This window comes from Hyperolius riggenbachi, chromosome 6 (assembly GCF_040937935.1).
Source record: "Hyperolius riggenbachi isolate aHypRig1 chromosome 6, aHypRig1.pri, whole genome shotgun sequence".
In the NCBI taxonomy this organism is placed as follows: Eukaryota; Metazoa; Chordata; class Amphibia; order Anura; family Hyperoliidae; genus Hyperolius; species Hyperolius riggenbachi.
Genome location: NC_090651.1, coordinates 327,967,077 through 327,979,360, shown reverse-complemented (window position 1 = coordinate 327,979,360; position 12,284 = coordinate 327,967,077). Strand labels below are relative to the sequence as shown.

Genomic DNA, 12,284 nt, shown 5'->3' with positions numbered 1-12,284 from the left:
GATTCTGAGTTTAAGTTTGTTGCCTTTTTTTTTCTCATTTGTTTTTTTTCAATGCCAATGTCAATTTACATAAAAACAATACTATGATATTGGCAGAGCAAACCAGGAAGCAGAGTATGATAATGGCACACTGTAATGTTCCAGCAGTGGATGTGGTTAAAAATTAATATTTCACACACTTCTCTCCACTGAAACACTGGCTATGAGCATTACTGACAGAGGACCCGGGGAACAGCTTAGAGGAGGCTCTAGACAAGTGACAGAAACATGAAGAAATCAGCTATAGTTTGTTTGCTAATCCCTTCTTTACACCTGCTGCTAAATTTATGTAAGTTCCACTAAGCTTATTGTGGATATTCAGTGTATTTTGGCTTATATGTCATTTATTTATGTTTCTCAAGAGCAACTGAAGACAAGCAAGAAGAATTTTCATCTTGTATATTCAAAAAGCTAATAGAATTTCACCTGGTGGAGAAAATTCAAAACTAGACAAGAAAAAATAACATTTATATTGCGCTTTTCTCCTGGCAGACTCAAAGCACCAGAGCTGCAGCCACTAGGGCGTGCTCTATAGGGAGTAGCAGTGTTAGGGAGACTTGCCAAAGGTCTCCTACTGAATTGGTGCTGGCTTACTGAGCAGGAAGAGCCGAGATTCGAACCCTGATCTCCTGCGTCAGAGGCAGAGCCCTTAACCATTACACCATACAGCCACGTGTAATCGGAATGGATATTATTAAGAAATACAGATTAGGGATGGTCAGAAAAAAATTACAATTTCTGATTCCATGTGAGTTCCAAATTTCCAATTTTCTGCTTTTCCTATTTTAAAATTTCCGATTTTCCAATTTCCGATTTTCCTTTTTTTTCTGATTTTCCTTTTTTGGGATTTGTCTTACATTCAAATTTTGCAGAAAAGTTCTGCATTCTCTGATTGGTCCAATGCTTCCGAGTTCTGTGATTGGGATACATATACCAAGTTGCTGTAAATTTTTGCGGAATTCTTATTTCAATATTCGCTTTCTGATTTCCAAATTCCAGTCGGAAATGCTGATTTCTGTTCGGAAATGCAGAAATTTCAATTCCCCGGAATCTGAATGAGCACCACTAATACAGATCTTGTAACATAAAGAATGATGCAATTAGTTAGAAAGAGCTGTTAGTAAAAGCAGGACACAACTCTAGATAGTGATGTTTTAAGATTACTTAAGATGCTAGAAACTAAGGAAAATAAATCTAGAAACAAAAAAGTTAAATGTTTTTATTTGCTGTTTTCGTTTTCTTTGCTGTTTTCAATTACTAATGTTTTGTTTTTGTTTTTTTTAGTACTTTTTTTCTTTGTTTATTGAATGTTTATGTCTTTTCTTAACTAATTGACCGGTATTGATCTGACCTGAAATAAGATAGTAAGAGACGGAGGTAGGATAGGATATAGGATAGGCTGGAGAAGAATTTGCGCAGTGGGCTGACTCTCCCATCATCTTTTTTTATCTTTGTGAAAAAATAATGAAAATAAATGTTATGATATTACAGAAGATCGCTAAAATCATGACATACCTAATGCATTCTGGAATTTAAAGCCAAAGGGGCCCCCAAAAAATATTAGAGTCTATGACCTTTTTTTTTGGACAGGCTGTTTATATGTATGTACTAGCTGATGACCCGGCGTAGCCCGGGTATGTATTTGGCTGGTGTCGGTTCCGCCCACTTTTTCTAACCCTAACACACAATTACTCAATGACCCAGTTTGTGAGCTTTGGCATCAATAATTTGTATATTCCCATAAAAATTAAACAAATCAGATTGGCTGTTTGTGACTCTGCCAATCGCCAGCATTTGAGCCCCAATGACCAACTGTTGCAGGTTTAAGGCATCGCCTAATAACAGTGTAAAAATGGCAGCAGTTTAAATATTCCCCTTGAAAATCAACAGGTGAATTTTGATTGGCTATTACAGGCTCCACCCACTTCCCTGAATATTAACCTCAGCCACCCAGTGACCACCTGGGCAAAGTTTGAGAACCCTGCCATTAATGGTGTAAGAAGGCCTGCAGTTTATATTTTTCCAGTGAAAGTTGTTTTTGGCTCTGCCCTCTTTTTGTAACCTGGACACACAGTTACTCAATGGCCAAGTTTGTGAGCTTTCAGGTCCTTGGCATCAAAAATGTGTGAATGGAAGCAGTTTATATAGCAAGGAAATCTGATTGGCTGTTTGTGGTCCCACCCCTTCAGTGAATTTGGACCCCAGTCACCCAGTGACCGACTGTAGCAAGTTTGAAGCCTCTGCCATAAACAGTGTAAGAATGGCAACAGTTTAAATATTCCCATTGAAAATCAATAGGTGAATTTTGATTGGCTGTTGTAGGCTCCACCCACTTTCCTGAATCTTAATCTCATTCACCCTGTGACCAAGTGTGCCAAGTTTAAAAAAAACCTGCGATTAACAGTGTAAGAATTACTGCAGTTTACATTTTCCCATTAAAAGTGAATGGCTGAAATTGTATTGGCTATTTTATGCTTTGCCCACTTTTCCTGGATTTGCAACCTCGGTCACCAACTGACCAACTGTGCCAAGTTTGGGTACTTTAGCTTGATTACTGTGAGCTTCATTCAAATCGGTCAAGGCGTTTTCGAGTGATTGCTGCACATATATACACACATACTGTACATACACACATTCGCACATACATACGTACATACAATTTTATATATATAGATGTATGTATGTACCCTATTTTTCGGCATATAAGATGCACTTTTTCTCCCCCAAGTCAGGGGGGGGGGGAGTGGGTGCGTCTTATGTGCCAAATACCCCAAAAAATTGGTGCAGAGTTTGCAGGGAAGCTCTTACCAATCTTGCAGCCGCGCTCCTCTCTTCCTCACCCCAGTCGTGATCCTTTTCTCCCTCTGCCCGTGCAGTTCTCTAATGCCGCCTCCACCTCTAGGTCCCCCGTTCCTCCTGGCCTCCTGTAAAGAAGATAAAAACAATCATTAGTGGCATTTCCCCCTTCTTCAGCCGCGATCCTGTCACGTGATGCCACTCACGGAAAGCCGCCGCTGCCTCTGCCGCTATAAGCCAGGTGTTCCTTCCTCCTGTCTTCATACTACTTCCTCTTTACGGCACGTGCAGCCGCATCATGCGTAACCCCAGCTGTGTTGTGCTGGGGCTATGCATGATGCGGCTGCACGTGCCGTAAAGAGGAAGTAGTAGGAAGACAGGAGGATGGAACACCCGGCATATATTTCCGTGAGTGGCATCACGTGACAGGATCGCGGCTGGAGAAGGGATAAATGCCACTTCTTTACAGGAGGCCAGAAGGAACGGGAGACCTAGCGGTGGAGGCGGCATCAGAGAACTGCACGGGCAGAGGGAGAAGAGGATCGTGACTGGAGTGAGGATGAGAGGAGCGCGGCTGCAGGAATAGGTGTAGTATTCATATGAAATTGTGGTGCAGTTTAGTGTTAGTGTAGTACAGTACAGTGTAGTGTAGTGAAGTGGAGTGTTCACTTTGAGTGAGTGCATTGCAGTTTAGTGTAGTGAAGAGTATTGAAGTGGTGAGTTGTGTTAATGCAGCGTAGTGTAGCATAGTGTAATGTAACATAGTTTATTAATATGTTGTGTTGTGTAGTGAAGTGAATTAATGTGTTGTGTAGTCTTTTTGCATTGTATTGCTGTGTAGCTTAGTTGTTAGGGTAGCAGGGATTACTGTATTGTATATGGGCAGTGTAGTGTAGATAGAGAAGATTAGACAGTTTTGGGGGGAAAAGTTCCATAAGATGCCCCTGCAGTTTAGACGTACCTAGGTTACTCTGATCCTCAGCTTGTTTACAGCTCAAGGAGAGCCACCTATCCCCTCTCTGCCCACCAAACCTGTACCGGTAGAAATTACGTCGGAGGGCGCTGCAGGAGCCAGAGTCACATGGGCAGCTCCAGCTGATGGCCCTTTTGACTCCATGCTGCCAATTGTTTATCTGCTTACCCTGTGCTGTGGCACCCGGGGAGCCGCGTGCAGGCTGCACAGGAGAGCTGCAGATCCCCTGCTTGTCCACAGCTCCTCAGTCAGGGCCCCTGTCTGCCCACCAAGCTGGTACCGGTAGACATTGCATTAGAGGTGCTGCAGGAGCCAGAGTTATGTGGGCAGCTGTAGCTGATGGCCCACGTGATCCAAAGTCTCTGAGCATAGAGCATGAACGGGTGGTCCAGGAGCCCGAGTGCCGGTCACCAACCTACACTACAGGAGAGCAGATACATACCGCATAGAGGGAGGAAGCAGGATGCAGCACTCGGAGTCCGTGGCTGGATAGGTGAGGGCTTTCAATACATCCTGCACCTGCCTATGAGGGAAATTTGGCTGTACATTTGGAATATAAGACACACTGACTTTTTCTCCCCACTTTTGGGAAGAAAAAGTGCATCTTATATTGTGAAAAATACGGTAATACCGACATTTTACTACAACTAAATGTAACTATTACATTTATAGCCTTATTGCATTAAATTTGTATTGCATTTACACATGTAGTTTTATTTGAATTATTGGCTGTATTACAGTAAACATTTAGTTTTCTACTGTACATTATAGTATTTCAGAGTAGAATGAAGTCATTTTTGGTGTATTGAAAGGAACCATTTCTATGAAGTCTACAATTAATTCCACTCCTGAACCTTACTTTGTACATTGTGTCCATATTTATACATTTCACTCCTACACTTCCAGTAGGTTATCATAGCACATCAACAACTGCATATAGTTGTGCATTGATTATACTGTAGTACCACTGTGCACTATAATCAATGCACAGCTACTGTATATGTATGTGATTGTTGGTGATTTTTACCTCAATAAGTCTCATACATGAAAAAAGATGCTGAAAAAAGGGTGCAGAGGATTTCAGCTAGTAGAATATTGCTGTAATGAGTGATATTCTACTGCTGGATTCATCAGTAATGTTTACCAATATTTAACTAAGGCTAAATCTAACCCTGCTCTTAAACAGAATCCCTCCGTCTACCGATGCCTAACCTCCTCTGGTAGTGTCTAACCATAAGACTCCTCCCGGTGGTGGGTGCCTCCAGGGGCCGCTGCAAAGCTGCAATTAGCAGCAAAAAAGCTACATTTTGGCACTTGGAAGCACCTAATAGAATTGTGGGTGCAGGGGGCTCATGGATATACAAATTGTGGCATTGCATAGTGAGTGCAGACACCTGCTGTGCAATGCTGCAAGCCAATGGCCCCTGCAATTCTATTGCGTGCCGAAGTCTAGCTTCTTTGCCGCTAATCGCACAACTCCGGGGGCTGAAATTTACCTTCTTTTGCTCCAAAGAAGGTACATTTTGGCACCCGATAGCGGGTGCCGCTGCTTGCTCAAATTTCGGTTCTTTTCTGCAAATCATTGCTATTATAATAGGTGCCTATGGCGGTGCCGGTTTTTCCATAAGGGTTACTGTGTCCTTTTTTCCTGATTCAAATAAATCCGCTGTTAATGGGGTTCTGTGGCCCTTTTTCAAAATGTAATTTAAATGAAGAGATATGTTCCTTTCATAAGTACAAATCTTTTTTCCCTTGTCTTATTTAGAAACAGCTGTTCTGTCTCTCTCCTGCTCCTTTGAAATTATTTGTCTAGTAGTTAGACGAATATTGTGCTGCAGGAAGAGGCAGACCATACAGGAGCTGTTCCTCCCTGCTATCTGCCTCTTCCTCCCCCTGCTGCACGTCATCTGATGAGTCATCCTTGACCTTTCTGTGTGCTCCAGCTAGAAGGGGGAAGACCTGTCTCGCTCCAGTGAGGCTGACAGCAGGGAGGAGATCTACCTCCTGTGGCTTCAGCTCAGCTCATCTCTTAGCTCACAGCAGTACAGGGAGACTGTGTACTGAACCAGAAGCACTTTACATTGCAGCCATCTTGCCCAAAGGTTTAAAAGTTATATTTTATTAATTAAGTTCTTTATTGGCAGCGGGGAGCGGCAAAAATAGTAGAAATTAAGTGGGGGAATAACGGGGAAACAGTAATATGTTTATTTAATGTGCTATAAATTCATCACAGATCTTCTTTATGCAATCTATACTGGTTGGGTTCCTTTGTTTTTGTATATATTGTGTTACCAGTGTTGTATCTGCAGACAACGCATTCAAAAAATAACTCTTCTGTCTCTAGTGCAACCACAGCAAAATTATTTGTTTTTCATATCATTTTATATTACATCTCTTTCCCCACTTCCATAATTTCTTCTTAAAGAAAACCTCTAGTGAGAAAAACCTACTGTAATGATCTGCTAGTGTGTGAGGGCACTAGCAGACAGACAACTATTAGACGTTCCCTAAAAGGGAAATGTCTACAGACAGTGTCAGTAGGAGGTAGTACTAAGACTGAATACAGAGAATCCAGTAGGCTTGAAGAAAGGAAAAGGAGACACCGCTTCTTAAAATTCCTTTATTCCGGTGGGGGAAATAGCAGGTACACAGCAGTGGGGGTAAAAAAGGCCTGACAGCTGTTTCGCTGGTTTAAACCAGCTTCTTCAGAGGCAGAGTGTACAACAAATGACATAAAAATTGCTTCTTAAATACTAATGTATAGGCGGCTAGTTCCTCCCTCTCCCTCCGTGCAGGCTAAGCCTGCCATTGGTTCACAGGACCGACACACTTCCTCCTTACCTCACCATCGGTTGGTCATTCAGCTCCGCTCCAAGGTGATTGGACCATGGAACTTCCGATGACACAAAGCCTTCCGGGTGGGTCACGGCTGTGCACAGCGATTGGCTGTAAGCTGAATGACCAGCCGATGGTGGGGTAAGGAGGAAGTGTGTCGGTCCTGTGAACCAATGGCAGGCTTAGCCTGCACGGAGGGAGATGGAGGAACTAGCCACCTATACATTAGTATTTAAGAAGCAATTTTTATGTCATTTGTTGTACACTCTGCCTCTGAAGAAGCTGGTTTAAACCAGCGAAACAGCTGTCAGGCCTTTTTTACCCCCACTGCTGTGTACCTGCTATTTCCCCCACCGGAATAAAGGAATTTTAAGAAGCGGTGCCTCCTTTTCCTTTCTTCAAGCCTACTGGATGCAACAAACTTGTGGATGAGCACGCTCTGTTTCCTGGGTCCGGTGTGTCTGCCCTGCTGCGTTTGGTGCCAGGTACTGTTCTTTTTCTTCTCAAACTCATTAAATACAGAGAATAGTCTGACAAATCGGGTCGGCAACAGATCAGAATGGTAAGGTACAAAATCAGCAGGCAAAATCAATGTGAGTAATCAGGCAGAGGTCAGCAACAGGTCAGATTGGCAAAGGTACAGAATCGGCAGGCAAAATCAATGTGAGTAATCAGGCAGAGGTCGGCAACAGATCAGATTGGCAAAGGTACAGAATCAGCAGGCAAAGAGAAGTCAGAGAAACAGGCAGAAGTCAAACACAAGTATAATCAATATATTAATAAGCTGAGCTAGTATGGAATCCCCAGGGTCCTGCTGGTTCAAGCCACACACAGAACTGACTAAGGTCTGAAGCCTTCACTGCGAAGTGTTAGCTAGAGCAGACTGTGAGCAAGTGTCAGAACAGCGCTTAAGAAGCCCGGGTAAGCAGGAGAACACGCCTCCAATCCACTCAGCCAATCCGGATCCAGAGGCGGAGCCATGCGTGTCAGCTGACAGCCTGTCAGCTGACACGCTTCCTTAGAGCATAAGAGGAGTGGCGCTGACAGCGCATGCATCCGCCCTCATTCACAGTCTGAGCATCATGCGGCCGGATCCCCGCAGGAATGCTGCTGACACCATCCCTGCCAATGTGGCCAGCCGCACCGGAAGTCCCAGACGCGCTGCCAGCAGCGGCAGCAGCAACTGACATGGTAAGCGCAGGATTACTGACACCTACCCTGGGGGGTACTCACCTGGGGTTGGGGAAGCCTCCGGATCCTATTGAGGCTTCCCCATCCTCCTTGGTCTCACAGCGGCAGAGATAAATCTACCCGAACAGCGGGGATGTAAATATTTACCTTCCCGGCTCAGCACAGGTGCAGTATCAGCTCTCCACTTGTAGGTAGGCGGAAATAGCCGATCGCTGTTGGCCTGTTGGCTATTTTCGCCTATCTCCGCATGGAGAGCCACAACCGCGCCCCCGCTGGAGCCAGGAAAGGTAAACAAAGCAGCGCTTATCAGCGCTTGTCAGGCTTGTCGAGGGAGGATTCCGGGACACTTCGGGGGAGCCAGCGCTGGATTACCTGCAGCTACAGGGGACCATACAGGGGACCATGGGACCATGAGGCTTCCCCCTCCCGAGGTGCGTACCCCCCAGGGGAACTTTTTTTTGTTGCAGGTTCTCTTTAAACAAACATTCAAACACAAATAAAAAAAAAACTTCCCTCCTCTCTTCCCCCCATATACAGTACCTCTGAATACAAAATATCATGTAAAAATAAAAAGTCCAACTTGAGAAAAACATCCTGCTACACAACACACCTCCCTTCTCTTAAATAAAATCACAATTCCAAATTATTCCCTAAAGACTCCTCCTCTACATCCCTATCATAATTCTGTAATCAGACGAATTTTGAAACTAAAACTACCTATCCCATTTATGATTAAAGCCCACAATTTATCCTGCTGAAGAGCTATCTGATTCTCCCCGTCCTTCAAAAAAACTACTTATCCAATCCCTAAAAGCAGGAGGGTCCTGACATCTCCACTTAGCTGGAATCAAGCTTTTAGCAGCTATCAACAATTAGCGAACCAATGATCATTTCTAACTATTAATAGATGTCGACGTATAATGCAATAACACTGAAAAAGGATCCCAATTGACACAGACATCAATAATCTTATTATGTATTCCAAAACTTTTTCCCAAAAATTCAAAATTATAGGACATTACCAAACCAGATGCAATAATGTACCTTTTACCTCAGCCTCTCCAACATCTATCACTTACATATGGCTATATAAAAGACAATTTTAGGCGTTCTATACCAACTTGTTAACAACTTAAAATTAACTTCCTAATCTTAGAACTTATAGAGGTTGTATGAGCTATAACACAAACTATGCAATAGGGAAGAAAATGAAACTGGTGCGCATCTAACCAAGATGCACCTGATAGACACTCACTGCATAGGGCTAATAAGCCTCAAAAAGGCACAAGTGTGCTCAGTGCAGTGGAACAGGTGCATTAAGAACTAATGCATCTCATATTACAAACAATGGAAGCAAATTATCATTATCCGGGGACCTTACCCTTCTCGTATTGAGAGACATTGGTTCCACGCTGCAGAGCATGTTAGCAGGGACGGCTCGTGCAGCCTTCTCTCGGGATCCCCACCCTAACCTAAATTTAAAATCACCCAACATTATGGGAACATGCTAGCAACATTGACTTGGGAGCAGCAGGCCATAAAAAGGGGAAGGGGTGCTGTGTGGCCTGCTGCTCCCAAGTCAATAAGAGAAGGGTAAGGTCCCCGGATAATGTGTAACGCATGGATTTGCTTCCAATGTTTGTATTATGAGATGCATTAGTTCTTAATGCACCTGTTTCACTGCAATGAGCACACTTGTGCCTTTGAGAGGCTTTTTAGCCCTATGCAGTGAGTATCTATCAGGTGCATCTTGGGTAGATGCGCGACCATTTCATTTTCTCCCCATTGCATAGTATTGTATTTCATTCTCTTTGGGTTGGGTTGTGGTTGTGGGCGGTGTCCCCGGGCAGTGAGAGTTCCTGGGGCACCGCCCACGCCACACCCCTTCCCCTTTATATTGCCTGCTGCTAAAAAGTCAACATTGCTAGCATGTTCCCATAATGTTGGGTGATTTTAAACTTAGATAGGGTGGGGACCCCGAGAGAAGGCTGCACGAGCCGTCCCTGCTAACATGCTTTGCAGCGTGGAACAGATGTCTCTCTCAATAAGAGAAGGGTAAGGTCCCCAGATAATGTGTAATGCATGGATTTGCTTCCATTGTTTGTATTGTGAGATTAGTTCTTAATGCACCTGTTTCACTGCAATGAGCACACTTGTGCCTTGGAGAGGCTTTTTAGCCCTATGCAGTGAGTATCTATCAGGTGCATCTTGGTTAGATGCGCGACCATTTCATGTTCTCCCCATTGCATAGCTATAACACAAACGTTCCTTTTTTGGGTATCACTAATAGAGATGCCAAGATCCTCATGCCACTTATTTAAGTAATACGGAAAATCCTCAGTATCAATGGAAATCAACATTTTATATAATAAAGATATCAAATGCAGAGGAGGAGTCTCCCGCATAAATAGATTTTCAAAATCTGTCACTTCCATATTACTACAGAAGTCTCCCTTCTTTTCCGCCACAAAATGATCCAATTGTCTATGGGGGAAATTCATCAAGAGTGTCTGAGATAAAATATTGGTAGGTTTTTAGAATCCATGCAGAACTGTCTCAGGCATCTTATGAAACCATTAGATAGTGCAGATTCCTTCTAAAACTGTTGTAAAATAGGAGGAGCTAGAAAGGTCTCTCAGACAGTGCTGTGTGAGAGGATTTCCTGTTGCTGAGGTAACCAACACATCTGCTGTATTGATAGCTGCAGGCTTTGAGTAGTGATGGGCGAACACCTGGATGTTCGGGTTCGGGCCGAACAGGCCGAACATGGGCCAGATGTTCGGCCTGTTCGGCCCGAACCCCGAACTCAATGCAAGTCAATGGGGACCCGAACATGCCGCAATACGGCCCCCCTATGGGGTCGCAGGCATAAGGGGGGAGCATGCCCCGATCGCGGGGGGGGGGGGTCGGAAATTCCCCCCACCCCCTCCGCTAGCGCTCCCCCCTCTGCCCGCTTCCCCATAAAAAAGTTGGCGTAAAGTTAAATATTACCGGTGGTGGCTGCTGCAGTGGCTGGCTGGCAGTGGTGTGAGTGAGGACTAGGAGGAGGAGTCCGAGTATGACGCGTTGAGGCCAGGCAGCGGGCGGTTCAGCGGTAGTACCCTTGTGGTACTTCCGCCCTTTCTCTGACCTCACATCCTCTACGTGATGACGCATACGATGGTACGCGTGACGCGTTGAGGCCCGCTGCCTGGCCTCAACGCGTCATACTCGGACTCCTCCTCCTCATTCACACCACTGCCAGCCAGCCACTGCAGCAGCCACCACCGGTAATATTTAACTTTACGCCAACTTTTTTATGGGGAAGCGGGCAGAGGGGGGAGCGCTAGCGGAGGGGGTGGGGGGAGTTTCCGACCCCCCCCCCCCGCGATCGGGGCATACTCCCCCCTTATGCCTGCGACCCCATAGGGGGGCGGTATTCGGCCGAACAGGGGCCCTGTTCGGCCCTGTTCGGCCGGGCATTTAGTAGTTCGGGCGAACCCGAACGGTTTGGCCGAACACCATCAGGTGTTCGGCCGAACTCGAACATCACCCGAACAGGGTGATGTTCTGCAGAACCCGAACAGTGGCGAACACTGTTCGCCCAACACTAGCTTTGAGGAGGAATTCAGCAGGGGGGAGGAGCACCACACAAATCATGTATAGCCTGCACTCTGCAATCATGTATAGCCTGCACTCTGCAATCATGTGTAGCCTGCAGTTCTACACATGTAGAACAGCTATCAAGCACGTCTTAATCTGCACCAGTTTAGGGATGGATTTCCACTTTTCTTAACTGTAGTGCTGCTCTAGAAAGTCATGCTAAACAGTCTGCCACTATTACCTAGGATTTAAGAAGGTTCTTATTATCATGCATAACTGTTCTCCCTGCTGGTTAGAACAGATTAAGAAGAAAAAACTGTTGGTAATGCATTGATATATCTCCCCTATGTCTCCAAAAATAAAATTCAAACTGACCAAATTCCTCATGGATCCTAAGCAGAGATTTCAATTCCCTATTAAATAAAGAGACTCTGAAGTCTCTAAAAAAAACTTATTTTTAATTCATAAATCTGTTTAATACTTTAGCCCTAACTAAACCGCCGCATCCCCACAGCTGTAAACTATCTAAATCCCCCGAACTCCCCCCTCCCTCTCCCCTGCAAAATACACAACTTTCTTGGTCGTGGATTTTGCTGCCCTAAGCGCTTCCGCGTGAGGCAGGGCTATGAGCCGCAGCCCTGCCTCACATGCGTCTGTCAGCGCCTATCTTCGCCTCTCTCCGCCCCTCTGAGCAAAGGAAGACTGAGAGGGGTGGGGAGAGGCAGCGATCTGCCGCTGACAGGCGCGTGTGAGGCAGAGCTGCAGCTCATAGCCCTGCCTCACACGGAAGCGCTCCCCGTAGTGTGCCCCGGGAGTTTGGGGGATTTACATAGTTTATAGCGGTGGGGATGCAGCGGTTTAGTTAGGG

The 12,284-nt window shown here is 45.1% G+C and overlaps 1 protein-coding gene across 1 annotated transcript in view; it reads left to right on the top strand.

Annotated features, from left to right (window-relative positions):
* The first annotated feature begins 210 nt into the window (after window positions 1–210).
* The window catches only part of LOC137522897 (carcinoembryonic antigen-related cell adhesion molecule 1-like), a 32,133-nt gene continuing 20,059 nt past the window's right edge, over window positions 211–12,284 (top strand). Inside the window, exon 1 of the mRNA XM_068243032.1 lies at window positions 211–328. Coding sequence (XP_068099133.1) covers window positions 268–328 — 61 coding nt within the window. The 5' untranslated portion in view covers window positions 211–267. The remainder of the gene's footprint in view (window positions 329–12,284) is intronic.